Consider the following 25,687-nt stretch of genomic DNA (forward strand, 5'->3'; position numbering starts at 1 on the left):
AGCCTGCTTACCCTGCTCTCTCTGCCTGCCTCTCTGCCTACTTGTGATCTCTGTTTATCAAATAAATAAAATCTTTTTTTTTTAATTTATTTTTTTTTAAGATTTTATTTATTTATTTGACAGAGATCACAAGTAGGCAGAGAGGCAGGCAGAGAGAGAGGAGGAAGCAGGCTCCCTGCTGAGCAGAGAGCGGATGTGGGGCTCGATCCCAAGACCCCGGGATCATGACCCGAGCCGAAAGCAGAGGCTTTAACCCACTGAGCCACCCAGGCGCCCCACAAATAAATAAAATCTTAAAAAAAAAAACCGCAGTGACATATTACTACACACCTGTTAGAATGGTTAAAATTTTAAAATCCCAATAATACTATTGGGAAGGATGTGGAGAAACTGGAACTGGTCAGAATGTGAAATGGTAGAACCAATTTGGAAAATGCTTTTGTAGTTTCTTAACAAGTTAAACATGTTCTTACCATGAGATCCAGCTGTTTCACTCCTAGGGATTTCCCCCAGAGAAATGAAGGCGTGTGTCCCTATAAAGACATATATGTAGATGGTCGTAATAGCTTTTTTGGTCATAGCCAGCAACTGGAGAAATTCCCAAATGCGTTTCAATAGGCAGAGACCTAAACACATGATGATCTCTCCGTACAATGGAGTACTGCTTGGCTGTTAAACAGGGATGAAGTATCAGTGTAGATGGCGACATGGAATCTTAGGAGAATTCTGAAGGAAAGAACCCAGGTTTAAAAATATAATGTCCACTTGCCTTTACATATAATTCTGGAAAAATCAAACTCGAGCGACAGATCAGATGAGTTAGGGTGCGATGAGGAAGGGCAGGAAAGAGGAAGTTCAGAGAAGGATGCTTGGGCTGACGGATGGGTTCGCTGTGTTAATCATGGCCGTATGTGTCCAGACTTAACAAGCTGCCTACTTTAAATATGTACAGCTCATTGGACACAGTTGGACACATACTTACACCTCAATAAACTAAAACCAAAAAAACTGGAGGGCGAGCTCTGCTGTCAGAAAGCCTGGGTAAATGGTGGGTAATAACAGGGCCCAACTTTTAGGGTTGTTGTGAGGATTGGGTATTATAACACGTGTTTAGAGACTAGACCACTGCCTGACTCGGAGCTCGGTTCACCATCTGGTGTCACTGCGTCTTGTCTTCTGCTGGTTCATTTGCTCTTGGTGAGCAAGGCATCATGTCTCTGCCATCTTTTTGCTCAGCTTGCAACTTGATGGGTATCTATTTGTATAATCCTCAACTTATGTTGTAAACAGGGCAAAAAAGTGTTTTGACAAATTTTAAACCCAGACTTATGTAATAGAATCTGCATCTTTCAAATATGTGTAATATGGGTAAATATTAAAAAAGAAAAAAAAAGGACTGAGGAATGTGGCGGACACTGCTTTGGACTAACTTGTGAATTGGGTTACTTATATGTTCAGAAATATATGGGAAATATTTAAAATGTTACATTGTCTTAGAGTTGTATCTTAATTTGTACACATAGCCACAAGTGTGTGTATATCCTACGTATTTCCTGAAAATTGTTTCCTTCGAGCCCTTGAATATAGCTGTCACTCTTGTTTCTTTGACTTATTTTAGAATGCAGTCAAGTCCTTGGGAAAATCACTTATGTCATCAGTGAGGAATGTCACCAAAATAGCTTCTCACTTAAGTTCCCATCCCCAGAGCTAACCCACAGGAGGTTCCGATAAATTCAAATATTTAATAACTTGTATTTTTCTTTCTCCTTAAACGCAGGCCCTGTGGTCCTGGAGGCAGGATCATGTGGTGGATTGTTGGCAGTCAGCGGTCTGTGGAGCTTTTGCAGGTGCAAAGGATTATATTATACTGGGAAAGACCAAAGGGGGGAGAAAAATGTGAAAATATTAACTATGCAAAAACAACATTCTTTAGAAATTCCAGATTGTTTAGATGAAGAGAGTTCCACTAGTTGTTTGAGACGAGAGTGTGTCTTATGGGGGAAAATCCGCGAATGCTTAAAAGGTGTCTGTTTGAAAGACAACCAATTTGTTTTTGACAAATTTTTCTTTTTCTTTTTATCTTTATTAAAGCCTTCACTCAGGCGCTTGGATTATCTTAAAGATGATTTGTAAAGCCCTCTGTGGGCAGAGACCTGCCGTGGGTGCGGGGCTTGCTGTGCAGCTGTCTGCCTGGAGCCCTGCTTTGGGGGTTTCAGTGATTTTTGTAGAAGGCAATGATTCACAGTTTGTGTGACGCGTTTGACAGCGCCGCCGATTAACTGCTGTCGGGAGAGCGAGGCTGCGCAGCAGCCTTACCAACGGCTAAACAGGGTCTGGGGATAAAATGTGGAGACTGAAGCATCTGGGCATTTTCTAGACATTGAACCAAGAGCAAAATGACAATATGCAATACTGTGTTACTCATCACTAAGTCGTGTGCAGTTTCCAGTGAGGTTGTAAAAAGAACTCAGGTGCTTTAAAAAGTTAGGTAAGTGCTAGTTTTAGCAGTCAAAGAGAGAAGTGCATTTTGCAGTTGCAAATAAAGGTAAGTTAGAATTATAGTTGAAATAAATTGAAATGGAGATTTGCCAGAAACCATGAACTGCTAATTTCGATGTGTAGCCACCAGTAAATAGGTAGTTTTAGGATGTCAACTTTATTAGAAAATAATTCTTTTCCAGTTTGTCTCATGGTTGTTGGATTGGATTTTTTGGCTGTAGTGATGAAGAAAACAGAAAACATGTATTTTATAGGATTCTTTATTAATAATTGGACCCATTTGACTTGTAGAATTGATAATTGAAAAGCATCTTGCCTCTAGACATGAAGCCAGCTCAGACTGATTATGATGAGTAATTGTTTCCACATGACACTTTGTTATTAGCTGTGTTCAGCGAGTAGGTGGTCTTGATTCACTTTCCAGAGGTCAAGAGTCTTTACTCCCCAGTCCTTAAGAGAAATGTTTGATTTTTTTTTTTTTTAACTCCCTCCAGGGGACAAAGTGAGCATTATGGAAATTTAGTCACTCTGGATAAGGAAGGGCACTTTAAATTTACCAATACCATAAAACTTCCCTGGGAATGAAGCAAGAAGTATTTATTCTCTGGTCCCTTGCTGAAGTGTAGCTAATTCAAAGATTTGCTTACAAGCATTGTTTCTATGAAGGAAATGTGCATTCGCTACAATGTCTTTTTCTGAATAATGCTTTGTAAATAAGCACTTAGATTAGAAGCAGGGGAAGAGAGACTTCCACCGGCCATCCACTGTGCGGTAGGCTCCAGGGGCCTGGTCCGGGGTGTGCAGCCGGCATGCGCTTGCTCCAGGGACCGCTGGTGGCCGCAGGGTGGCGCGGGCAGGGACTGGCCCAGAGCCACGGACCCGGTGGGGGCCTGCCTGCTGGACTCACAGAGTTGTCCCATCTTGGCTGTGCCCCCAGCTAAGGAATGAGACTTGGAGGCCTTCCTGAGCACTGGTTTCCTTACCTGTAACATAGACGCGCCCCTCCCTGCCGGAGCGGGGACTACGGCGGGCATCAGTGGGGTGGCGTGTGTATTCATCCTTTTACTCCGTGACATCGAACTGCTCGATGAGAGGTATGATTTCTGCTGCAGTAACAACCAGTGCCCAGAAAACGAAAAGCTGTCATCGCACTGATTCCTATTCACAGTTGCACAGAGAGAGTAACCTATTGATAGAGTGCCCGTACATAATGATCTCCGGTAGCATGGAAAGTTAGAAACGCCTCCGTGCGCGCTACCATATTTGGATCAGTTGAGGTTCTGGTCAGTGAAGCAGTTCGTCAGCGTCTGTGAAAATCCATTGCATGTAGATCCATGTGTACTTAGCATGCGAGAAAACAAGTATATTTTTGTTTATATCCCTTTTGTTTTAAAATTTCAGTTGGTATGTTGATCATGAGGCATACAGTTATGATTTGAAAACCTTCGTTGATTTAAAACTATTCTAAAACCTTTAAAATATCATTTAAAAATATCCCCAACTTGTGAATAAGTGGTAGCCGGTGGGAGTCTGTGGTGCCGCTGCGCCTTCCACCCCGTGGAGGAACGGCTCCTGCCCCCGGCCGCCCTCCCAGGCCTGTCAGGGCCTCCCCCCTCCGCACGGCTTCTCCAGCCTCACTTAGCCACAAAGGCAGTGACAAGACTCGCCCTCATATCAGAAATCAGATTGTTCATCCTTGTGCACTTTTCCAGTTTTAAAATAGTTAAATCATCATGGATGAACCATTTTCTGTGCTATCTTTGGCACTTTTCTGTGCCCATGCTTGTTTTATAAACTACTTGGCACAAATATCCAAAAATGTCCCCTGAGATTGGAGGTGTTGATGGCTTGTCATGCTCAGAAATTCCCTTGGCTTCTGGTCAGAGGTTAAACAAGGGGGGGAAACGACTTTGCCAACTTTCTCACTACAAGTTAATTTTTAAATATAAATCTACAATTCAACCTAAGTAATTATGACATTTGCTACTATAGTGATATGTGCAGAATATTCTGGTGTTCTTTGGTCAGTTTCTCATAATTAACATCTGCTTACATTTTCTAAGAGGGAGCAGGACTGAAAGACAGAGTGGGAGGGACAGAAAAAGATAATTTTCATGGCTTGAAATTCCAGAATATGGGGCACCTGGGTGGCTCGGTCGGTTAAACATCCGACTCTTGGTTTCAACTCAGGTCATGATCTCATGAGTCATGAGATAGAGCCCCTCATCAGGCTCCGTGCTCTGTGGGGAGTCTGCTTAAAGATTTTCTCCCTCTCCTGCTCCCCACCACCGTCCGCACTTGGGCACATGCGCCCTCACACTCAAAAAATGAGTTTTTGGTTTTTGTTTTTTTTTTTTTTAATAAAAAGGAGAAAAAAAAATTTCAGAATAGGGTGAAGGATTTATCTGGGTAGCAAATGAGAAGGCCTGGCACAACCTTGAAACACACACAAAAACCCTGTTGTTGCAGCCCCGTGTGTGTGTCCACTGGTACGCCCCCGAGGCACATGCTGGGGCGCGACAGCTCCAGACTTGTTGGAGGAAGGTGGCCCCTTTGTCTGGGGTGGTCACGAACCTGCATTTGTTCCCTAAGGACATGTGATATGTCATTTTATTGTAAGCTCCCAGTTTCCCCTGAACCTGGGCCCTGAATGCAGTTGGCCTGACATTCCATGAGAGCCTCCATCTATGGAACCCGTAGAAAATTGCTTCAGGTGTGACACCACGCAAGCACATAGGCAGCCTACAGTTGCTGCACCGAATAATTATATCCTGTCTAATAGGTTAGCATGTTCCTCGTATTTATTACCAGGAGTTTACAGTTTCCCTAAGTAAAAAAAATCACTGCATTTTAAGCAAAAGCGCAGGTCCCCAGCCCCCTCCCCACTGTAACCCATATTACATGATCTTCATAGGCCCTTCTTTGCAGCCTCATAAAAAGCATGGTGAGGGCTGGGTAGTAAAGCAGTTCTTGACATTTGAAGACATTAAAATTGATTTATTGATAACTTTCATAAAATGCAGCTACTGTCATAGTAAAAGTGGGTCCTATTTAAGTGTATTTGTTTTTCTCTTGGACTTTTCTTCATATTACTCATAAGAAGCGGCAGTCTGTAAGAGCACATTGGCAGGCAGCCACAGTAAGGGACAGGTGCACTATTGCTAGGGACCAAGACACATCGGGTGCACTGTACCCATGTTTATGAGAAGACACATACTTTTCAACGTAGGTAAGTGAGGAAAGCCTGAGTAATCAGGAGACCAGTGATGTCTTCACCAACTTTTAAGTCTTCAGAGTTGGTTTAGGAAAGTTTATGAGCATTTTCTTTTCCTTTTTTCTTAAAGGTTTTTATTTGAGAGAGAGAAGTTGGGGGGAGGGGCAGAGGGAGAGGCAGATGCAGGTTCCCCGCTTGATCCCAGGATTCTGAGATCATGACCTGAGCGGAAAGTAGACACTTAATCAACTGATCCACCAAGACCCCCCAGCTTGTGAACATTTTCAAATAGGATAATGGTGTATGCACTTCTGAGTTTTTAACAATCAGGCACATTTTATGTTTTATCACATACTAGTTATCACGTGGTCAAGGAGCACTACTTTTGGAGCTAAGATGCTTGTGATGTTGAGTCGCAGTTCCATACTGTTGGCCCTAAGCAAGTTGTCTGCCACATGGAATAATCCCATGCACACAAGATGCCATAATTCTCGTGTGCCGTAAGCACACAGAATACCATGGTGCTTGGTACAGTCCCACCTGCCGGGTACACAGTAAGCCCAAATATCCACTCCGAGCTTCCCCTTTCTCCTCTCTTTTAGAGGACAAGTTAAAACCACGGGTTTGTAAAAACTACAGGTGCTTGTCCCGGGCTCCTGGCAAGCATTTTTGAGTGTCTGCTTTGTGCACTGGGCTAGAGCCATGAAGGAAAATCACACTTTATCTCTGCCCTTGCAGGAAAGAGCCTAGACACTTGGCACAGACTTACTTAGTGCCTGTGTCATACTTTTACCTGCTTTTTACAGATGAAAAAACCTGAGGCCTCAATGACCATGTGCTAATGGTATGGAGTCAGGGAAGTTCACGTCTCAGCTCTGCGCTAAAACCGTCTGTGAGTTCTGTAACCTCACTGAGGCTCAGTTTCCCCCACCGGTTGCATGGGGTAGCAGTTACAGAAGTACGTGTCTCGTAGGGTGCTTTACCTAGAGAATAAGTACTGTATTTAAGTATGGGATTTAAGGCTTGATCTTTCTGACTCTTCCAGAGTTCTTCTGGCTGGGCCCTGCAAATCCTTGCAGCTATTGAAGGACACAAAGCCGAACACTATCAGATTTGGGGTGGGATAGTACAGATTCATTGCCTAAAGTTGAGTAAGTACCTAAATTTCAGGCAGCTTTTGAATCTGGAGAAAAATGTTTCACATTTTCTTAGGACAAAAGTGGCTAAAGCAAAGGGCGCTCATGTAATTGATAATCTGTAGCCCTAAGAGGTGTGTCCTTTGTGAGTCACCAGAAATGGGACATAAAAGCGTTAAATGGGTACATCTTTCAAAAGTCACTCTTGCCTGCTGCCAGAGTTCAGCGTGAGGATCTTATTTCAGCAACACGTTTAGAAAGGTAGTTGGCAGAGAGCAGATGACCTTCACACACTACAAACTTCAGGGGGAGACGTGCTATTTCTGGAGCATCCTTCGTACAAGTGTTGTGTTCAGCCCCCTGTGAAACTGCAGCCCAGCTCATGGAAGCCGAGTCTTGAGAAAGCCCTTTTGGGTTTATTATTTCTATCTCCTCAGGGCCTCTTGGGGTTTAAAATACATCTTTGTATCACATTAAATAAAATGTCGACAACATACACTGTGGTTTCTATTTAAAAAAAAAAAAAAAGGTCCTCAAATTCCTCTGTCCACAGGTATGGATATTACAATGTGTGGATTTTCTAAATATCAGTTTGGCAGTCATAGTATTCGGTGGAAGAGAAGGTGGGAAGGAAGCTGTGGGCAAAGTGCCTGTGGAATCAGGATGCAGAGGGGGGCCTAGAAATGTCATTACTCGGCCTGGCCTGTTCTCTGAAGCCTGCAAAGACAGAAAACTTTGTCCTTTTAAAAGAATTTAGCTGTTAATACTGAAAGTCCCTGCAGCAGTATGCATATTTCTGTGTGCCCATTTTATCTCAGACCAGAAAAAAGAGCAGCATTTTGAGTCTGGGTCAAAAACAGTGTCCCTGGAAGCCACGGGCTTCTGAGAGTCTCCGGGAGCAGTGAGCCTCTCCTACGGACAGTGTGTGTCTGAACACAGACGCACAGCCACGTGCACACACACAGGCCTGTTGCTCCACAAAAGAGCAAGATGAATTATGGGGCCTTTTCCCCCACTTGAGTGTGTAAAGCATTATCCTGTCATCTCTTTCACCATCACTGTGAGAGCCACAGGGCGTGTGGGTTTCGCACATGTGCGCCCGCCCTCTCCTTGAGTCAGGCTAGTGGATGTAATGATAAGGGAGTGATCTCAGCAGACTAAGGAGGAATGAGAAAATAAAAGACTGTGTAATACGGTAAACAGTCCCTCCTTTACATGTCGGGTCTTCTTCTGTGTGCAGGTGGATTTGCAGCTGCGGTCACCACGCCTCTGGATGTGGCAAAAACAAGAATCATGTTGGCTAAGGTAAGTGTAAATCTAACACTTAGATCACACGGACACAGCTTGTCCGTGCTCCCCGCAGGGCTCATGTGTATCGCGAGCCCGCGACTGCGGTGTGAGCCTGCTGCGCCCAGCCGGACACGGCCGTTGCTGAGGGGTGCTGCCGTCGTCCCTGTGAGCGGCATCCGCGTGGCACCCCGCCTTCCCGAAATCATGCTCACTGGCGTTGCGTAAGCCGGCAGGGCTGCTGCAGGGCCTCGGCCGTGAGGCCATGCTCCAGGTTGCTCTGTGTTCACGGCCGACAGACAGGAGGCTCAGAGAGTTGCGCTTCCTGCTGTGCAGCGGGTGGGCTAGAGGCACTGAACTCACACCATGTTTGGCCTTCACTGGGTCCATCAGGACAGTTGTCACAGTTTAAAAACATTTTTCATTAAAAAGAAAAATTGTTACGGAAAAAGCTAGACCAAGATGTCACGGAATGCCATGTGCATAACATCTGGGGCACAACCATAGACAAGAAAACGTCCTAGCCTTAGGGAAAAGCGGGACAGTGAGTGCGGGATTCTGTGGGTGGACAGGGCCAAACCCAAGGGAATCGCTCCTGTTTTAAATGGAATGTCGTGCTCTTTATTAAACATGTCGATTAGCTACTTTGGCAAGTTGGGACCGTATAGACTGATCAGTGCCTGTTTTCCACACGGTCACTCTGCTTTCAGTCTTTGTCCCGTGAGACAGCAGCTGGTGAATTACCTAGGCGAGCTCTGCGTCGAGTTTGATGCGAGAACCTAGGAGAGCAGCTTCCTGTCCGTCAGGGCTCACCAGTGGGTGGGAGTAGAAGGGCTTCTGGTCTGGTGCGATCCAGGAGTCCTGATTCCTGAGAAGCTCCCATTCTGTTTCAGACTGTCTGAGCAGAGGGCGGTTGGGAGCTGCCCCCTGAGGATGAGCTGGGGAATTTCATAAGGTAATGGCTTTGTCTGTTGTCTGTCACACAGGCTGGTTCCAGCACCGCTAGTGGGAACGTACTGTCTGCGCTGCACGGGGTCTGGCGGACGCATGGGCTGTCAGGGTAAGCACATGCAGGAAGGTGAAAACCCCCTTTCCACCTCTCCACGGGCTCTTCTGCCTTTAGCCTGAACGGGATGAAACCCTTTCCTTTCTTCCAATCGTCCTGGTTGGGTCTCTTTATTTACATTGCACCAACATATTTGACATTGCCTGTGTGAGGTGCTAGTGCATGGCCAAGTTGATGCAGCGTCTAGCCACGTGATCACCAGCCTTGTCCGTCTGGATGTTGGAGGACACCCATGTGCCTGTCCACCATCGCCCCCCCCATCACGTTCCGGGCAGCAGCTCTGAGCAAACAGGATTCCAGTTATGGAATGCAGGAATGCAGGCGAGCGAGGGTGACGTTTAGAGGAGAGCACTTGTTGGGGAGACTTCTCACTATGATCAGCAGCAGTTACTTTCGCCACACCCCTGTGTGTGGCGCCTCGCTTGCAGCCCGCTCTCTACTGTGCTCTGTGCCCCAGACTCCAAACGCCGTGTCCGAAAATGCCTCTCTTGGCCAAACGTGCTTTCACATTGCTTTTACCATCTGTACACGTCTCCGTGTTGGGGTCTGGACGGGTCGCGACACAACAGTGTGTGCTTCGGAATGACCTAGCAGGCGTTCTCCTGGGAGAGCAGAGCTGTGGTCGCCTCCTGGAGGGGGGCGACTGAGGGTAGTGTCGTGGCAGGGTGGTGGCTGGCGGGGACAGCTGTGCGAGGCAGTGCCACCACCTGTCCCCGGGGCTGTGGCGATGACTGACTGGTGGGCTGTGTGTATTTGACAGGTCTTTCTTTCGGCCACTCGATAGCAGGGCGACTTGAGGCCTCTTGGTGAGGACCCAGGTGAGGTTTTCACAGGAGAATGGCCCCATTCTCCGGAATTTCCAGCTGGTAGATTGATTGAAAAGTGGGTCCGGGTGGGGTGGTTTTGTTGAATGGGCCAGCTCTGATGGGCTGATGCCGGCTGATGCGGGGCTTAAGGATTTCGAGACAAGAAGTGGGTGTAACAGGAAGGAGCGCTTGAGCAGGAGCGAGGCAGGGAGTGGCAGAGCGGGGTCCCTGGGCCACTTAGAGTCAACACTGCGTGAGAGTCTGCTTGCTTGTGCCTCACACACACTGGTTTTGACACAGATTTCACCTTGAACAATGAAATGGTGTGAGAGAAAGAGGCTCTAAAGCCACTTTTTAGTAGCAGGTAAAAGATTCTCGGTGTTTCAGATAGTTTTGAGCCGCACAGAGATGTTGCGTGTAGTAGCCTTTTTAGATGAGAAGTCACAATGCTGAATTTTACGGCCCTCTTTGTTTCATTGCGGCTCCTAGTAGGTTTTATGGCAACCACCGATCAGACCGCCACTCTTAGCTCTGTGGGGTCGGTGTGGGCTGCAGTGCATCGGCCTTGCTTGAGATGATGGCCAGATGCGGGTACAGCAGGATGGGCCTGTCCTCCGAGAGCTTGTGGAAAAGGAATTCCTGTGAGGACAGGATGGAGACCAAACCCTCCCCATCCCCACTGTGCTGTGTGCTTGGTGTCGTGTGACTGGGCGACACCAGAGTTAGAGGCAGAGGACAGGCGACCTAAACATGCCCAGAGCTCCTCTGTCTGCACTGTCAGCCCTGAAAAGGTGACTGGGAATTTGGCTTATCATCTCGAGTCTGGGCTGTCCCGAGTATGCACAGTGTGGTCCTCAGCAGAGCATCCAAGCGGCCACACTGGTCATTGAGAAATGCTAGTTTTCACTAGCTTCCTACTAACAGGGGGATAAGAGACACCAAATAATTTGACAACAGAATTGTAACTCAACGCAAACAAAACAAAACAAAATAGTCCCTGCAAACATGGGCTGCTGTTGTGAAACCGTTCCTGGGCACCCCGGCCTGCCTCCTGTCTGGTTCCCACACAGCCCCCACAGGCCCTTCCACCGCCTTGGAGCCCCCTTGTGCATCTCTGGAGTGTTTGTGGCCTCGCACTTGCAACTTCCCACCCTGCAGGAAAACGGCGCTGGCCTCTCGGGGGCGAGTGGGGACCCTGCGGTCTCTGCATGTTGGTTCTCGTGGGGGAAGACCACGTTCTGGCACCTACTTGGAATATGTGCTCTCAGACCAACTGGTTTCCCCAAAACAGAACCACCACATGCCCTTCCAGCCCAGCAGCCGGAAGCAGATGGGGAAGCCTGCGCCTCCTGCATTGCGCTTTCCTCCTTGTCCTGTTCCTCAGCTGGCTTTGTGTGTTCCTTGACCATGCCCTTCATGGAGGGACCGCGGGGCCTGTGCGCACCCCCGCCGGGCCCCGGGCCCCTCGTTTGTTCATTTGTTCCCTCGCGTGCTCCGCGGTCCGGAGAGCACAGCCCCCTCTGCACAAATGACTCCGCCGTAAGGCTGTAATTACGTTAATAGATCCAATTGTCATCTAGTGAAACCGTAAACTGCTTCCATCTGCCCTGTGCCAGGAGCAGCGGAGTTCATCGGCAGCAAAAGCTGAACCAAGGCCCAGGTTTCAGAAATGTCTGCTTGGAAGGGAGGGAGGGAGGCTGGCTTCCATGGCACAGGTGGTCTTCCGTTGACCTCCCTCCTGGCACCCTTCTCTGTGCAGGCAGGGCCAAGAAGGGTCAGCTGCGTGTCAGGCCGGAAGGTCCCAGGGGCCTCTGAGCGGTAATGGGTGAGTCTCTGTCCTCACCTACCACCTCCCGCAAAAAACAAGGTGCATGGCGCCGAGCTAAACAACTTTTCTCCTTGTATAGCTTTCATGGTTACCTCTGGACAAGAACAAGAGGTTCTCATCTTATCTGAAGTATTTTAATGATTTAAATCCCTACTTCCCTAACAAAAGGGCCCGCTAATGCTAAGTCTGTCTTCCTCAGAAGTGCTGAGTGCTACTCACAGGGGAGGTGCCTGACCTATCCCAGCAGCCATGCAGACATGAGGGGGCGGGCGGGGGGGGGGGGGGGGGGGGGGGTGGTCCCTCCTGTCCGCTTCCTTGGCCAGTCCCTGTTGAGCTTACTGTGCTGTTTCTCCTCTGTCTTAGAGGTTATGTCCTTTTCACATAACCTGGCCATTTTAACTTTTCTTCCCTAGACTGGGTCCAAAGTGTCCTCACTGCTAACCCACTGGTCCTGATTTTTACTGCTTTATAGAATACTCTTGGTAAAAAGGCTCAGTTATCCTAGAAAGGCAGGGGATGTTTCTAGACTTGCCCTCTAGAGAAGGTTGAGGTGTTGGAATAGATGCTCACCACCTTGCCGTGCTCACAGGTACAGCTCGGGGAGTTGTGGCAGAACCCACCGCGCAGGTGTGTGTCTCGGCCCCCATGGGCTGCCCACGAGGTGGTTCTGTGCGGTTGCGCTGGTACCGGCAGTGCCTCGAGGACCATCTCTTGAACAGACACCCGTGCACAGCCACAGGTTGGCTTTTCGAGGGAACCTCCGGTCTGCGTCCCCAGTAACACTGTTTTCTTTGCCTTTGATTCTTCTGAAGTCGCTCCTCCAACCGGCCTTGTGGGGTGCGTGGGGCCTGAACCTTCGAGGAGGTGCTGTCCCCAGACTGTTGGCCTTTCTGGTCCTTCCTCAGGGGAGAAGACAAACAGGGAATGCATGGAGATTCACTTTCCTGTTGTGGCATCACATTTGTGGGCCTCTAAGGACAAAATGCAACCAAGTCCTGGGAGGAGCGGCAGAGCTGTCGGGGAAAAGCTGCTCCGGCTCCGGAGCCTACCTTCCCTTCTTGGCCAGGGGCGGCGGTGGGTGGGGGGCGGCGGCCATGCATGCCCCGGAGTCAGACCCTGGACTGCCTTACCGTCTCCCACAGACAGAAGCGGTCTGGACGTTTTCAGCAGCCTTGTTGTGGGGACAGTTAGTCTTTCTTGACTAATTACTGGACTTGGACGTTTTCAGCAGTCTTGTTGTGGGGACAGAGTTAGTCTTTCTTGACTAATTACTGGACTTGGACGTTTTCAGCAGTCTTGTTGTGGGGACAGAGTTAGTCTTTCTTGACTAATTACTGGACTTAATTGCAAGGCTCACAAGTAAGCTGTTTGGTATTTAGCCATGTTAGCCAACAAACAGCTGGGCCCAAACTTCAACAGGTCTACTTGGGAATGTAATTTAGTGCCGTTCTGGGAGGAAAGAGCACGTGCTCTAAGTGCTGTGCGGGGCTTAATGAGCGCGGTGTGCTGAGCGGAGCAGGCTGTGGGTGTTGGAATTTAACCTTTTTTACACACACCGATTTAAAAGGAATCTTTCCTCCTGCCTTTTTCCTTCCCCAGATTATTTGCAGGTGTCTTCCCTCGAATGGCAGCCATCAGTCTGGGAGGTTTCATCTTTCTTGGTGCTTATGAGCAAACCCGCAGCTTGCTGTTGGAAGTTGGCAGAGAGAGGCCCTGAAGCAGGGACGGTGCCGCCTGCTCGGCTCTCAAGAAAAAGGGTGCCATGGGAGCAGCCGTGTGGTCCTCCGCCCCAGGCTCCAGTGTGTGAAGACGGGGACCTTGGGGACCTTGAGAATGTGTCTTCCCCGCTGTCGTCTGGCTGGCACGCTCACAGGGAACGCAGGCCACAGCGGTACTCTCAACCCTGTCCTCAGTCCCCTGAATAAAGCCATGTGTTGATGCTGAGTCCAGGCTGCTTGGAGCCTTCATTTGATCTGTAGCCGATCTCGCACTTCCTGCCCCCCACTAGCGGACCGAGCGCAGGAGGCAGAGATGGTGGGGCTGGACCGGGAGCAGGAAGGAAGGGGACTCAGAGGTAAAGTGGGGCCCGGGGCTGGGTGTCTCCCCCTGGTGAAGCTTAGGGCTTTGTTGAGAAACAGTGACCTGCAGGTGCAGGCAGGCCTTATGGGCAGCCGTGCTGCTGCTCTTAATTACCCCCAGATTTCCCCTAAAAAACGCGATTGTATTATCTTACAGAGAAGCGTCCGGCAGCCCACATGGTGTGTGCGAGAAAGCAAGCAGTTGCTGCGCAGGGCCTCGGTGGGACTGGCTGGCTTCGGCGCAGGAGGGCGCGGTGGGCCCACTGAGGACCTGAGCCCCACTCCACGCTCCTCCACGTGAGACCCAGAGGAGGGGCCGGGGCTGGCTGGGAGAGTGAGCGCGGCTCCTCGTGCCCGTCGGGAAGGGTTGTTGTGCAGTACTGGAAACGAAATGTGGAGGTCACTGTTGCGGAGCTTGACTAATACGCCCCAGGTGGAAGAAAAATTCAGACAGAAATCTCAGGAATCTAGGGGCGGTGTATCTTCCCTGCAGCAAAGAAGTATAGGATGTTGCTTTGCTGAGAAGAAATTTTCCCCTTTTTGGGACAACATAATCAAAGGCAGCATAACTGCATTTTATTTTAAGGGAGTTTCTGGAAGGGAAGGGGGAAAAACGGTGGGTAGAAGAATGCCCCCAGCCACACAGTCAACATTTATAAATGAACCTTTATTTTAGACACTTCAATGCTGTTTGTTAGACACTTCAGTATTTTACATGTTTTTCAATGTACATTGTACCAAAATTTCTATAAATAAATAACTTTGTACATAAAAGTAATACTTCCTCTTTCACATTGCCTCTCAGAAGCAGCAAATTCACATATTTTGTGGAAGTAACAATCAGCTGACTGTTGAGAACACAATTCTAAATGTGCTTACCTTTTAGAACAGTGATGACACTGGAGAGTAAAATTTTACCAACCATTTTGTCAGTCTGTACCTTCAGCTTTGGGGCTAAAGGAACTTGCTTTCTGAGATATTTTAAGGACCTTGTTTCAATGTAATTTTTCCTGAAATACACATTGGCACTTACAAGATGGTTAGCTACAGGTCTCGAAAGTGCAAATACACCCCGGCCAGGGGCCTTGACTTGTTACAGCCCCAGCCCGGGTCTGTCTGTGTGAGGGAAGGACGTGGACAGACATGCTCCGGATCCGCAGCAGAGAGAAGCTAGCCCTGAAAAGGAGGGACTCGACCCTTTTTCTCCCCCATGGTCAACGTCACGTGAACTCTATTGGCTGAACTAAAACACCACTACTGAAAAATCCACAGGTACCAACACCAGCAGCCTCTATCTTAGTAAAATAAGCCTCAAAGGACAATCGAGTGAGACCGACGACCACATCTGCTTTTCTCAGGGAAGGCAGGCAGGCAGTGCTTTGTTGTCTGGAACGAAGGCTTGCGGTGGATCAACAACCCCCCCTTCTGCTTGGCAAGGAACTCCAACTTACAAAGGCCTGGAGGGCAGAGGTCCAGGGCGACACGGGCATCTCAGGACGCCGCAGGGAGGCGAGCTGCGGGAGCACCCCCACGTGAGTGATGATGGGACGTGGAAGCCCGTGCACCCGAAGGAGGGCCCGGGCTGCGCCGCATCCTGGGGGGCTGTCCCGGGAAGTGCAAGGCAAACCCCAGGACTTCCCTTCCGCCCCGCCCTCCAGAAACTCCTGGGAGCAAATGTTGTTTTTAGCTTCTACAAATTCCATCCATGCATTAAGGCACCAGAACTCCTCCCCACCCCCCATTCCAAAATTAAACAGCAACCTGATACGAAAAATAATATTGTCAAAATTGTACGGTTTTTTTTTTTCTGTTAACCATGCACTAAAGATTAAAATAGCCTCTGCAAAAGATATATAATATATAGGAAATCTCTGAAAACTCTTATGTACAAGGGTATCAAATACTTTTCTGCTTTTGTACACAACAGCCTCTTGCAGTTCTGGGCTTCAGCTGCAAGTCCTTTAAACCACGGACACTCCACTTGGAAGTTTAAAAACTCTGTACACATCAGTGACGCTTGAACTCAAGCTTCCTTACAGCCTCTCCTACTACCTCTCCTTCCTGTAGAGACGGACACAAGAGCTGAGGTAGACCAAGCCTAGATCTTCGGGGGAAAGAGCAGGGGCACGCCCCGTTTCCCTGGAGGCTGTCCTGTCAGCACTGGGGACTCGGGGCTGGCGTCGCACACCTGGGGGAGGTGTCCGTTGGAAAGAAGCAAGTGCTGGCTTTCACTGGGGACGTCAGGAAAGCCCGAGGTGGCTTCGGAGAGCTCGGGACTACCTGGAGTTAATGTCGAGGGAGGCTGGAGGTCTCTCGAGTCCGGCTCACACAACCTTGCCAAAGTCCACGGAGAGGCGCCTGTGAGAAAGGAAGGGGCGCGTCAGAGCTCCAGGCTGGCCTCTTCCCCGCCCCCACCCCACTGCGGGTGCCACCCTGGAAGGCCGTGAACGTCTACCTTTCCCATCTGGAGGCGCCAGTGGCTTTTTCTTCAAGGACGTCGGCATTCTGTCGTGGTTACTGGGGTAGAGGGACCCCCTGCAGTCGGCGCGGGACCCGTCAGCAGTCCCACTGGTTAGAGGTGGCAGAGAATGTTCTCGGTGTGTCTGACTGGACTCCTGGCTACTGAGTGTGCCTGGCTGTGTACTCTCTCTGGTCACAGGCGGAGGACAGAAAGCTTGCTCCTTCGAGTAACCGTCCACACCAGTGTTGCCGTCCCCGCAGGCCACCGGGCTGCTGTGCTCTGCAGGACCGAGCAGAGAAGGATCACAGCCACAGCCCGGAGCTGTGCATCCCCGCCAAGAAGAGGGAGCTGCACAGGGAGGCTGGGAGGCCACAGCCCTGCTTCGACCAACTCTCTCAAACCTCCCCTCTCTCCCAGGCATGGTCACAGGAAGAGGACTGGGTAGATACCAAGCCATTAAGGAAGAATGGGCCCTCCGTGTCTCAACAGTTCAGAGAATTGTTTCATGAGAGAAAGTGGTCCTACTCTTCCATCACAGAAAAAAATTCCCACCGCATGACACACCATGTGCTGTCAGGAGTCTTCAGAGTAATTAGAAATACAGCCTCAAAAATAGGCCTGGTGAAAAGGTGCTTCAGGTTGGCCTTTTCCTTTACAAATCTGGAAAGTTCAAGGCCAGGCTTACCACCCCACAGATTGATGTAAGAGACCTGCTACCTCGGAATCAGGAGAGCCAGGCCCCAGCTTTCTGTTCATACACCTAATACCAGATTCTGAGACAGACCTAGACCCATAACGCATCTCTTGCTTTCATTTCATGAACAGGTCTACCTGAATTTTGATTTTGAGAACGGAAAACTCTTGCCGAGGAGAGAGCAGCTCTTACCCGTCTTCTGTGGCCCCGGCCTCTGCGGCGCTTTCTCCATCACGGTCCAGGGCTCCTTGTTCGAGCCCACGCATAGCTTCGGCTGCCTGCACATGATGCCGTGAGCGTCCGCCTCTGAGAAGAGGCTGGCGTCCCTTGGACAAGTACCTGCAGTAAATTCCCACAGTTAGAAACGATGGGCTCAGCTGGTCAGAGGAAGCTTGATGAGAACAAGCAGCAGGAACTACTGGAACAGTCCTCTTGACAATGGTCTTTAAAGTGGGTGCCTGCTGACCAGCAGGAGCATTGGTAACACAAGCTACCCCCGTAGGCAGGCCTTTCAGTGTTCAGGCTGTGCCAGGGAGCGGTGCCTGTGAGGACAGACGTGCCCCCCATAAGCACGCAATCTCCCCTGTAGCGGTAGCTCACCCTGGGAGAGCTTTCTGGTAGCAGAGATGGACCACAGAGCAGGCCTGGGCCCAGCCGTTACTCAACAGATGGACTGGTTTCAGGGCCTGTAATGTCCTTTGCAGCTTATTCAATCCTACCTTATCCTGACCAGGAGATGCTAAGCCCAACAGATCAACTTTCTGGAGCTGGATTTTTTAACAACATGCACAGGGTAGGGCCAAAAAAACCCCAACAGAAGGCTCGAGTCTGCCAGCCTTCAATGTCAGATGCGCTCAGCATGAGACCATGCATCTGCCCTGGGCAGGGGTGGGGGGACTCCTGAGGACAGGGTCGCATCGGGCTCCGAGGCCTTACCGTTGCTCTCGATGTGCCCGTTGGCCTGATGGCCACCCTCAGTCCTAGTCACAGTTTCCTGCCGGTCAGAAAGAGTTCCCTGAGACGAGAGGTAGCTTGGAACATCCGGTGGCACGATGGTTTCATCTGCAAGGAGACAGGACAGTCAGATAGCAGGTGTCCCCGTCCTCCGTGGGAACAAGACGTGAGAACACCTATGTGCGATCAGGCCCAGACACAAGCTTCTCCCAACGGCAGCCACCCAAGCAGTGCGGAGAGATGGTCCAGGGGGCCCAGCTAAGCCTCACTTTCCACCTGGGTGTAAAAGACACAGCCGTTGGAGGTCTGAGTCCGAGAGAGTGTGAGCGAGCACACAGGGATGGTGAGGGAGCCAGCACAAGCAGAGGCATGACCCCAGGAGGTCACTGTGGTGACAAGCCAGCACGCGGCCGCCGTGCACAGGCCCGAGGCACCCTGCCTCCTCGCCAGCAGTGGCTGACCTGTGTTGGTGACGCTGTACTCCTCGCTCTTCTTCCGGGTCTGGTAGATGATGCACACCCAGACCAGCGACGTCAGGACGATGCTGCACACCACGGCGATGGTGAAGATGCCCACGGTGCCGCCGTCCCTCCTGCAGCCGGGGGCGGGCACGACGCTCAGCTGGCTGTGCGCGCGCTCCGTGCCCAGGGTGTTGGAGATCTCGCACGTGTACTGGCCCGCGTCCTCCACCACCACGTTCTGAACAATGAGCAGCTGGTTGCCGGGCGTGAAGTGGTGCCGCTCGGTGAGGCTCAGGGGGCGGCCCCCCTTTAACCAGGTGATGCGGGGCGTAGGGTTCCCGGTCGCTTTGCACTGGAGCGCCACCGTTTCTCCTGTGGACACCACACGGTCTTCCAGGGGCACCACCAACGATGGGGTTTCTGCAGTAAGTCAGAGGAGATGGTTATTCTGGGGGTCTGCCCTGCCTTCTGGACAGATCTTGGATCAGAGCTTTTTGGGAGACCTGAAACTGACCATATCCTGACCGTTCTGGGGGTAGCTCTGACGAGGAGGAGGAACTCCTGAGCCACAGAGAAGCCCCTTCTCTCCCCGACCTGTCCTGTGCCTGGCTTATGTGTCTCTCCGGCCGGAGACCCCACCCACCCAGCCCCCGTCCAGCCCAAGTCAAAGGGCAGTCAGAATGTTCCATGAAAGCCCTACAGAAAATATTCCCTTAAAAAAAGAACCACTTGTTGTGCTGCTTTCTAACATTTTCCTGAACATTTTGTGTAAAGGTAAGCAGCACAGTCCACTCGGCCACAGCCAGGTGCCCAGAAGGGGTGACCCCTTGCCCCCTCCACGCATGCATGGCCTCCTAGACTCAGGGTGTGAGTGCTCGGACCGAAGACTGTCAGGGTGGCGTTGGCGGAAACGATGCCGGCCGAGTTCTGGGCAGTGCAGCTGTACACGCCCATGTCCTCCAGCTTCACATTCGTGATGAAAAACACGTCGTCGTCGGGCATGACGTGCATGCGTCGTTCACGCGCAGCGGGGAAGTCCGTGCCTCCGTCCTTCTGCCAAGCGATCTGTGGGTTAGGGTGGCCGCTGGCGGCACACTCGAGGCGGGCCGTGGTGCCAGTCCGGATGGCAATATCGTGCGGTATTTTGGTGAAGGATGGCAGCACTGCAAAATACAGACCATCAGGCTTGCGGGAAGGAAGAGCTAGACCAAAAGCCGGGACAGTCCTCTGGCGAAGAGCCCCCCTGCTTGGTGGGTGTCTGTCCCCTCTCCGCCGTCTGTGCCGGCATCTGCCTTGACCTGCTCCCACCGCCTGGGAGAGGAGCAGTTGGCTCCCCCAAACAGCCAGCCTCTCCCATCCATGGCTCGCTCTTGTGAACCTGAGGCTGCCTAGTGCCCCCTCCCATGGCCATCGGTCCATGGGGGACAGCCCATAAATACCGGGCACGGATGCCTGCCTGCCTTCGTTAACCACCAGAACAGAGCCCGGGAGACACAGGGATCTGCTCCAACAGGACATAATGACAGGGGGAAGGAGGACATGCCCTTGCCCTGGGCAGGGCAACAGGAGGGCCCCTCCCTCTTGGGGAAACAGAGGCAGAGAGGCGGTGTCAGGCCCCATCACTGGAGGCTCGCCAGCTGGGGCGGTCAGCCAGCTTACTTCTGCTACGCTCCCCGAGCCAGTGGCCAGCACCCACCAGGGTACCACTGCGGTTCCCGTTGGGCTTCGGCAACAAGTCTCACAGGTCACGGAGCTTCTGATACAGATGACTCCATCAGAATAAGCCAAGACCACAGGCCACGTGTGGGGTAGAGAATGGGTTTTCCGGTGGCCTTTAAGGGCTTCGGGACCCCGGTTCTAGCACTTAATAACTGGAGGCTTAAAAACCAGGTTACGGTGGGGGGCTGCTCAACCGCTCCAGCTGTCGGCTCCTCTTCCGCCCTAAACGGTGACGGCTGGCAGCCCTGAGAAAAGCCGCCTGGAGAGGCTCCAAAGCTCAGAGGGCAGGAGTTTCCCCACAGTCAGGTATGCTGGGAATCTGGACGCTGGAATCATGGTTTGTGGAGAATAATAAATGGATAAAAATATGAGGCTTGGGCCCATCATTGCATTTAACATAATAACTGGATTTTAAAAAGTCACTAGAAATAGGTAAATTGCTGATAACAACCCTGCAACCTCCAGAACTTGCTCTGGGGCCCCCGGCACCAATGACACCAGTGACAACCATGACGCCAGTGTCCCATGAGGCTCGTGCGTCTCGGGGCCGCATCCTTCTGACACAGTCATGGAGAGCTGCGCGCGGCGTTAGAGGACTCGCGCCCACGTGAAGAGAGCTGCCTTACCGTTCACGACGAGCCTGGCCTTGTGCGAGTACGTGGAGCCGAAGTGGTTGGTGATGACGCACTGGTAGCGGCCCTCGTGCCCGAAGGTGACGCGGCGCAGGTGCAGGATGGTGGTGTACTCCATCACCTTCCCGTCCTGCGCGCGTACGTGGGCGAAGTTCTCCATGTCGGCGTTGGCCAAGACCTCGTTGTCCTTCTTCCAGGCAAATGTCATGGGGGAGCTGCTGCTGCTGGCCGCTGAGCACGTGAACCGGATGTCCTTGCCCACGACGGCCATGGTGGGCTCCGGCTGGGTGATGATCTGGGGCTTCGGTAAGTCATCTGCGGAGAGGAGAGCCACACTGAAGAGCCTCCCGCCCAGGCTCTCCGGACACAGAGGGACCGCGTCTTGCAGGGTATCTGCTCGTCCTCAGCTCCACCAGACACTGTGAGCGAATCGAACAGGGGATCTCTGGCCTTCTCTGATGAGAAACCCCTGAGCAGGGATCACCTCTGTGACCACACCTCCGGACTACAAACCCATCCGCCAGCGCTCCTGTACCAAAGCAGACATTTCAAGAGTTTCCGGGAGAATTTGCTTCACTTGCTCATCTTACAAAACACACTAACAGACAGTGAGGAACCGTCAGTCGGGAATGCACAGACCTTACCCACCAACATCACGCCAAGAGGCGGGGAGTGAGAAGCACTTCCAGAACGCGAGACAAACTCTTCCAAAAATCTGTACCTCCATTAAAGCCACAATAATACTGACAAAATGGTTGTAATCAACTTTTTCAGAATTCTGGAAGGCTGTAACAAGCAAAGGCTGTAACAACTCGTGGAAGGTTGACTCAAGAAAATGCCTGAATCTCAAGAAGGAACATGAGCTTTGTGGCATCTAATTCAGCTTAAGTTCCATGCCTCTCTGCCCAGCTTTGTGGTAGCCTTAAAACCTGGCAGCCTAGTGACCACCGAGAGGGGCAGAATGGCTGTGGGGGCCCCACACGGACCCCATCCTTTGGCATTATTTGACCTGATGTGGTGGGCTCAGCAAGGAAGCCCTGGTCCTAGGACACATGACAGAAATGAGCAGCCCCTAGAGGTGAGGCAGTATCCACTGGAGCCCACAGGAGGCTGGCCCAGAAACCAAAAAGGAAAAGAAAGCAGTCAATGAAAAGGTCCCACATGCTCCTAAAGCTCTAGAAGGCCACGTGCAGGCACAGGGCTATCTGCCTTTCCCAAGAAAGCCCTGGGAGGAGCCTCATTTCCCACCTGTGATTACAAATCAGTGCCAACAGAAGTGGCCATATGTCCTCAGCACACCAGAGATGCTGGGCAAAGGACAGGAGACCTTCTGAGGTGACTGAAGGAGTCTGTCTAGTCATCAGCAAACCAGGGGGCACTTCAGCGGCCACATGAAGAGATTACAGTTTTTGTCCAGGAAAGTCACTCAACAAATCGTAATAATAAACAGAACGACAGCAAACCAGGAGCAAGACGGAAGGAGAATCTGATTTCTGGAGTTGCCACATGATTTTAAAGGCTCAGTTTCCAATAAACTATAAAACATACAAAGAAATGGGTGGGGAGGAGCAGTCAATGGAAACTGTTCTTGAGGAAGCCTAGATCTTGGACTTAAATAAAAAGTTTACATTGGCTTTATAAAATATCTTCAAAGAACTAAAAGAAATCATGTCTAAGAAAATGAAAGGAAAAGTGTCAGAACACTTTCCCACCAAACACACACCACCAATAAAGAACTAAAAATTGTAGAAGTAAACCAAATATAACTTTGGGAGTTTAAAAGTATAATAACTGAAATTAAAAATTCACTAGAAGGTCTCAGTAGCCCCACTGAGCAGGCAGAAGGGCTGGTGAAATCGAAACTATCCAGTCTAAGAAACAGAAAGCCGTGGAGTTAGCTGAGAACAGTCCCAGAGACCTGTGGGACATCGAAGCATCACAGCATACAAATAATGCGAGTCCAAGAAGAAGGAGACAGAAACAGTATTTGTAGAAATAATGACCCCAAACGCCCCAAATTTGGTGAAAAACAGGGACCTACCCATCCAAGAAGTTCAACAAACCCAAAAAAGATAAAGTCAAAGATCCCCACCCAGAAACTTAATAGTCAAACTGTCAGAAGCCAAAGAATCTTGAACAGGAGAGCTGCAACCCAACACAGAAGGGATCCTCGGTGACGTGAACAGCTGATTTCTCATCAGAAACCATGGAGGTGAGGAAGGAGGTATTTTCAAAGCACTGAAAGAGACTGGTCGGCTACGAAATCTGTATCCAGCAAAACCGTCCTTCAAAAGTGAAGAAGAAACTAAATCACTCTCAGATTTAAAAACAAAAAACCTGACGCATTCAATGCTACCAGACCTACCCTACGAGAAATACTAAAGGGAATCCTTCAGGCTAAAATGAAAGGACACATAGTAACCAAAATCCACACAAAGAAATAAGCAGCATGAAAGTAACTACATATGTAAGTATGCAAGTACAGTATATTTTTGTAATGCTCTTCTATCTGATGTAAAAGGCAACTATACAGCAATAATCACAAAACTGTGTTGACAGGCCTATGATAAATAAAGATGTAATTTATATGATAACCACACCACAAAGGAGGGTCTCCACAAATGGAGCTTAGTAGAAGCAAAATTTTGCATACTACTGAAGTTAATTTTATTTTTAATCTGAAGTAGATTGTTTTAAGATGTTAATTATAGTCCTTACACAGTTGTTAAGAAAATAACTCAAAAAATACTAACATAAACAGAAGGGAATTAAAATGGTATATCAGAAGATACCTAATACGAAACTAGTCACTAATGAAGAAACACATGAACAACAACAAAAAGATGCCCGGGAAGCACATAGCAAGGAGTGAATTCTGTCTTTTTTTTTTTTTTTTAAAGATTTTATTTATTCATTTGACACAGAGAAATCACAAGTAGATGGAGAGGCAGGCAGAGAGAGAGAGAGAGGGAAGCAGGCTCCCTGCCGAGCAGAGAGCCCGACGCGGGACTCGATCCCAGGACCCTGAGATCATGACCTGAGCCGAAGGCAGCGGCTTAACCCACTGAGCCACCCAGGCATCCCGAGTGAATTCTGTCTTATCAGTAGTTACATTAAACCAATCAGTTAAACCCTCTTGTCAAAATGCAAGATTCCAAAATGGATTAAAAAAATCCGTGACCCAGCTACATGCTTTCTTGTTGAGAGATACACTTTTGAGTCAAGGTCACAAAAAGGGAAATAGTTGCCAAAAAGAAAGCTACAATGTCTACACCAATATCAGATAAAATAGCCTTTAGGATAGAAACGGTTACTAGGGACAAAGAGTCATTTTTTATAATATAAAACAGTCCATCCCAAGACCTAAACATGAAACATATACGCAACAGTAGTTTGTAGAACTTAATACTCCACATTCAATGATCGGATAAAACCATGAGGCAGAAGACCAGCAAGGCAAGAGAAAACCTGAATGACTCAATAAGCCAAACAGACCTATCAGGCAGATATCTACAGAACATTCCACCCTACAGCAGCAGAATAAACATCTTCAGTTGCACATGGAACGTTCTCCAACAGAAACCATATATAAGGCTACAAACAAATCTCAATACATTTAAAAAAGACAGAAATCATACAAAGTGTCTTTAATGGCAATAAAATGAAGTAAAAAATCAGTATCAAGGAATACTGAGAGTCTAATTTTTGGAAACTACACGATACTTCTTAAGTAAAAGAAGAAATCGTAAGAGAAATTAGAAAGTATTTTGAGATGAATGAAAGTGAAAACAAATACCAAAACTTAAATGCTGCAGCCTAACAGTGCTTCCAGGCAGATTTAGAGCTGTAAATGCCTACATTAAGAAAGATCTCAAATTAGTAACATTATCATTTTTAAGAAATCAGAAAAACAAAGCTATATCCAAACGAAAGAGAAGGAAATAGTGATTAGAACAGAAATAAATAAGAGAAAAATAGAAGGGGGAAGAATCAATGAAAACAAATGTTAATTCTTTGAAAATACGAACAAAATTGAAGAAACTGTAGACTTGTAGAGTGGAGAAGTGGGGAGAAGACTTCAAACACTAAAATTAGGGGAAAAAACAAGGCATATTACAACTAAGCCTACAGACATCAGCGAGAATACTATGACTCCTCTGTGTGCCAACAAATGAGAAAACGTCATAGACGTACAAACTCAGAAAAATATACTACCAACACTGACTCAAGAATAATCAAAATCTGAATTGACAGTAACAAGTAAAGAAACAGAATAAATAATTTTAAAACTTCCCACAAAGAAAAGTCCAGACTCAAATGACTACTACTCAAATTTTGGGTAAATTTTACCCAAAATTAAAGAGTAATTACCACTAATCCATCACCTAATCTTCCAAAAAGAAGGTGAGAAGTGAACATTTTTAGACTCCACTGTATGAGTCAAGTATCCCCAGATGATAAAATTAGACAAAAACAAAACTATAGACCTTTATGAGTACAGATGCAAAAATCTTCAACAATATAAAAATACTGGCAAACAAAATCCTACAACATACAGAAAGGATTATAGACCATGATGAAGCTGGATTTATCCCAGGAATGCAAGTTTGGTTTAATGTCCAAAAATCAATGTAATACACCGTATCAGTAAAGGGAAAAAATCCCATTGATCACCTCAGCAAATGTGGAAAAAATATTTGACAATATCCAACACCCCTTATGATAAAAATACTCAACAAATTACAAATTGAAGGGCATTCCTCAACCAAAAAAAGGTCATCTATGAAAAACACACAACACCACATCTCATGGTGAAAGACTGAATACTTCTCCCTGCCTCGAGAGACAAAGA

At 49.0% G+C, this 25,687-nt stretch overlaps 2 protein-coding genes across 4 annotated transcripts in view; one reads left to right on the plus strand and one right to left on the minus strand.

Annotated features, from left to right (window-relative positions):
• SLC25A26 (solute carrier family 25 member 26) overlaps nucleotides 1-13,780 on the plus strand; it is a 127,567-nt gene extending 113,787 nt beyond the window's left edge. For all 3 annotated transcript variants that reach the window (XM_032324589.1, XM_032324597.1, XM_032324581.1), the window contains 4 exons: nucleotides 1,778-1,847; nucleotides 8,090-8,154; nucleotides 9,123-9,196; nucleotides 13,436-13,780. In XM_032324589.1, coding sequence (XP_032180480.1) covers nucleotides 1,778-1,847; nucleotides 8,090-8,154; nucleotides 9,123-9,196; nucleotides 13,436-13,553 — 327 coding nt within the window. In that variant the 3' untranslated portion in view covers nucleotides 13,554-13,780. The remainder of the gene's footprint in view (nucleotides 1-1,777; nucleotides 1,848-8,089; nucleotides 8,155-9,122; nucleotides 9,197-13,435) is intronic.
• Nucleotides 13,781-14,562: 782 nt separating this feature from the next.
• The window catches only part of LRIG1 (leucine rich repeats and immunoglobulin like domains 1), a 110,352-nt gene continuing 99,227 nt past the window's right edge, over nucleotides 14,563-25,687 (minus strand). Inside the window, exons 13-19 of the mRNA XM_032324569.1 lie at nucleotides 20,830-21,150; nucleotides 19,366-19,647; nucleotides 18,485-18,904; nucleotides 18,006-18,131; nucleotides 17,262-17,408; nucleotides 16,370-16,654; nucleotides 14,563-16,272 (exon numbers count right to left, since the gene is read on the minus strand). Coding sequence (XP_032180460.1) covers nucleotides 16,013-16,272; nucleotides 16,370-16,654; nucleotides 17,262-17,408; nucleotides 18,006-18,131; nucleotides 18,485-18,904; nucleotides 19,366-19,647; nucleotides 20,830-21,150 — 1,841 coding nt within the window. The 3' untranslated portion in view covers nucleotides 14,563-16,012. The remainder of the gene's footprint in view (nucleotides 16,273-16,369; nucleotides 16,655-17,261; nucleotides 17,409-18,005; nucleotides 18,132-18,484; nucleotides 18,905-19,365; nucleotides 19,648-20,829; nucleotides 21,151-25,687) is intronic.

This window comes from Mustela erminea, chromosome 1, assembly GCF_009829155.1.
Source record: "Mustela erminea isolate mMusErm1 chromosome 1, mMusErm1.Pri, whole genome shotgun sequence".
NCBI classification, from domain to species: domain Eukaryota; kingdom Metazoa; phylum Chordata; class Mammalia; order Carnivora; family Mustelidae; genus Mustela; species Mustela erminea.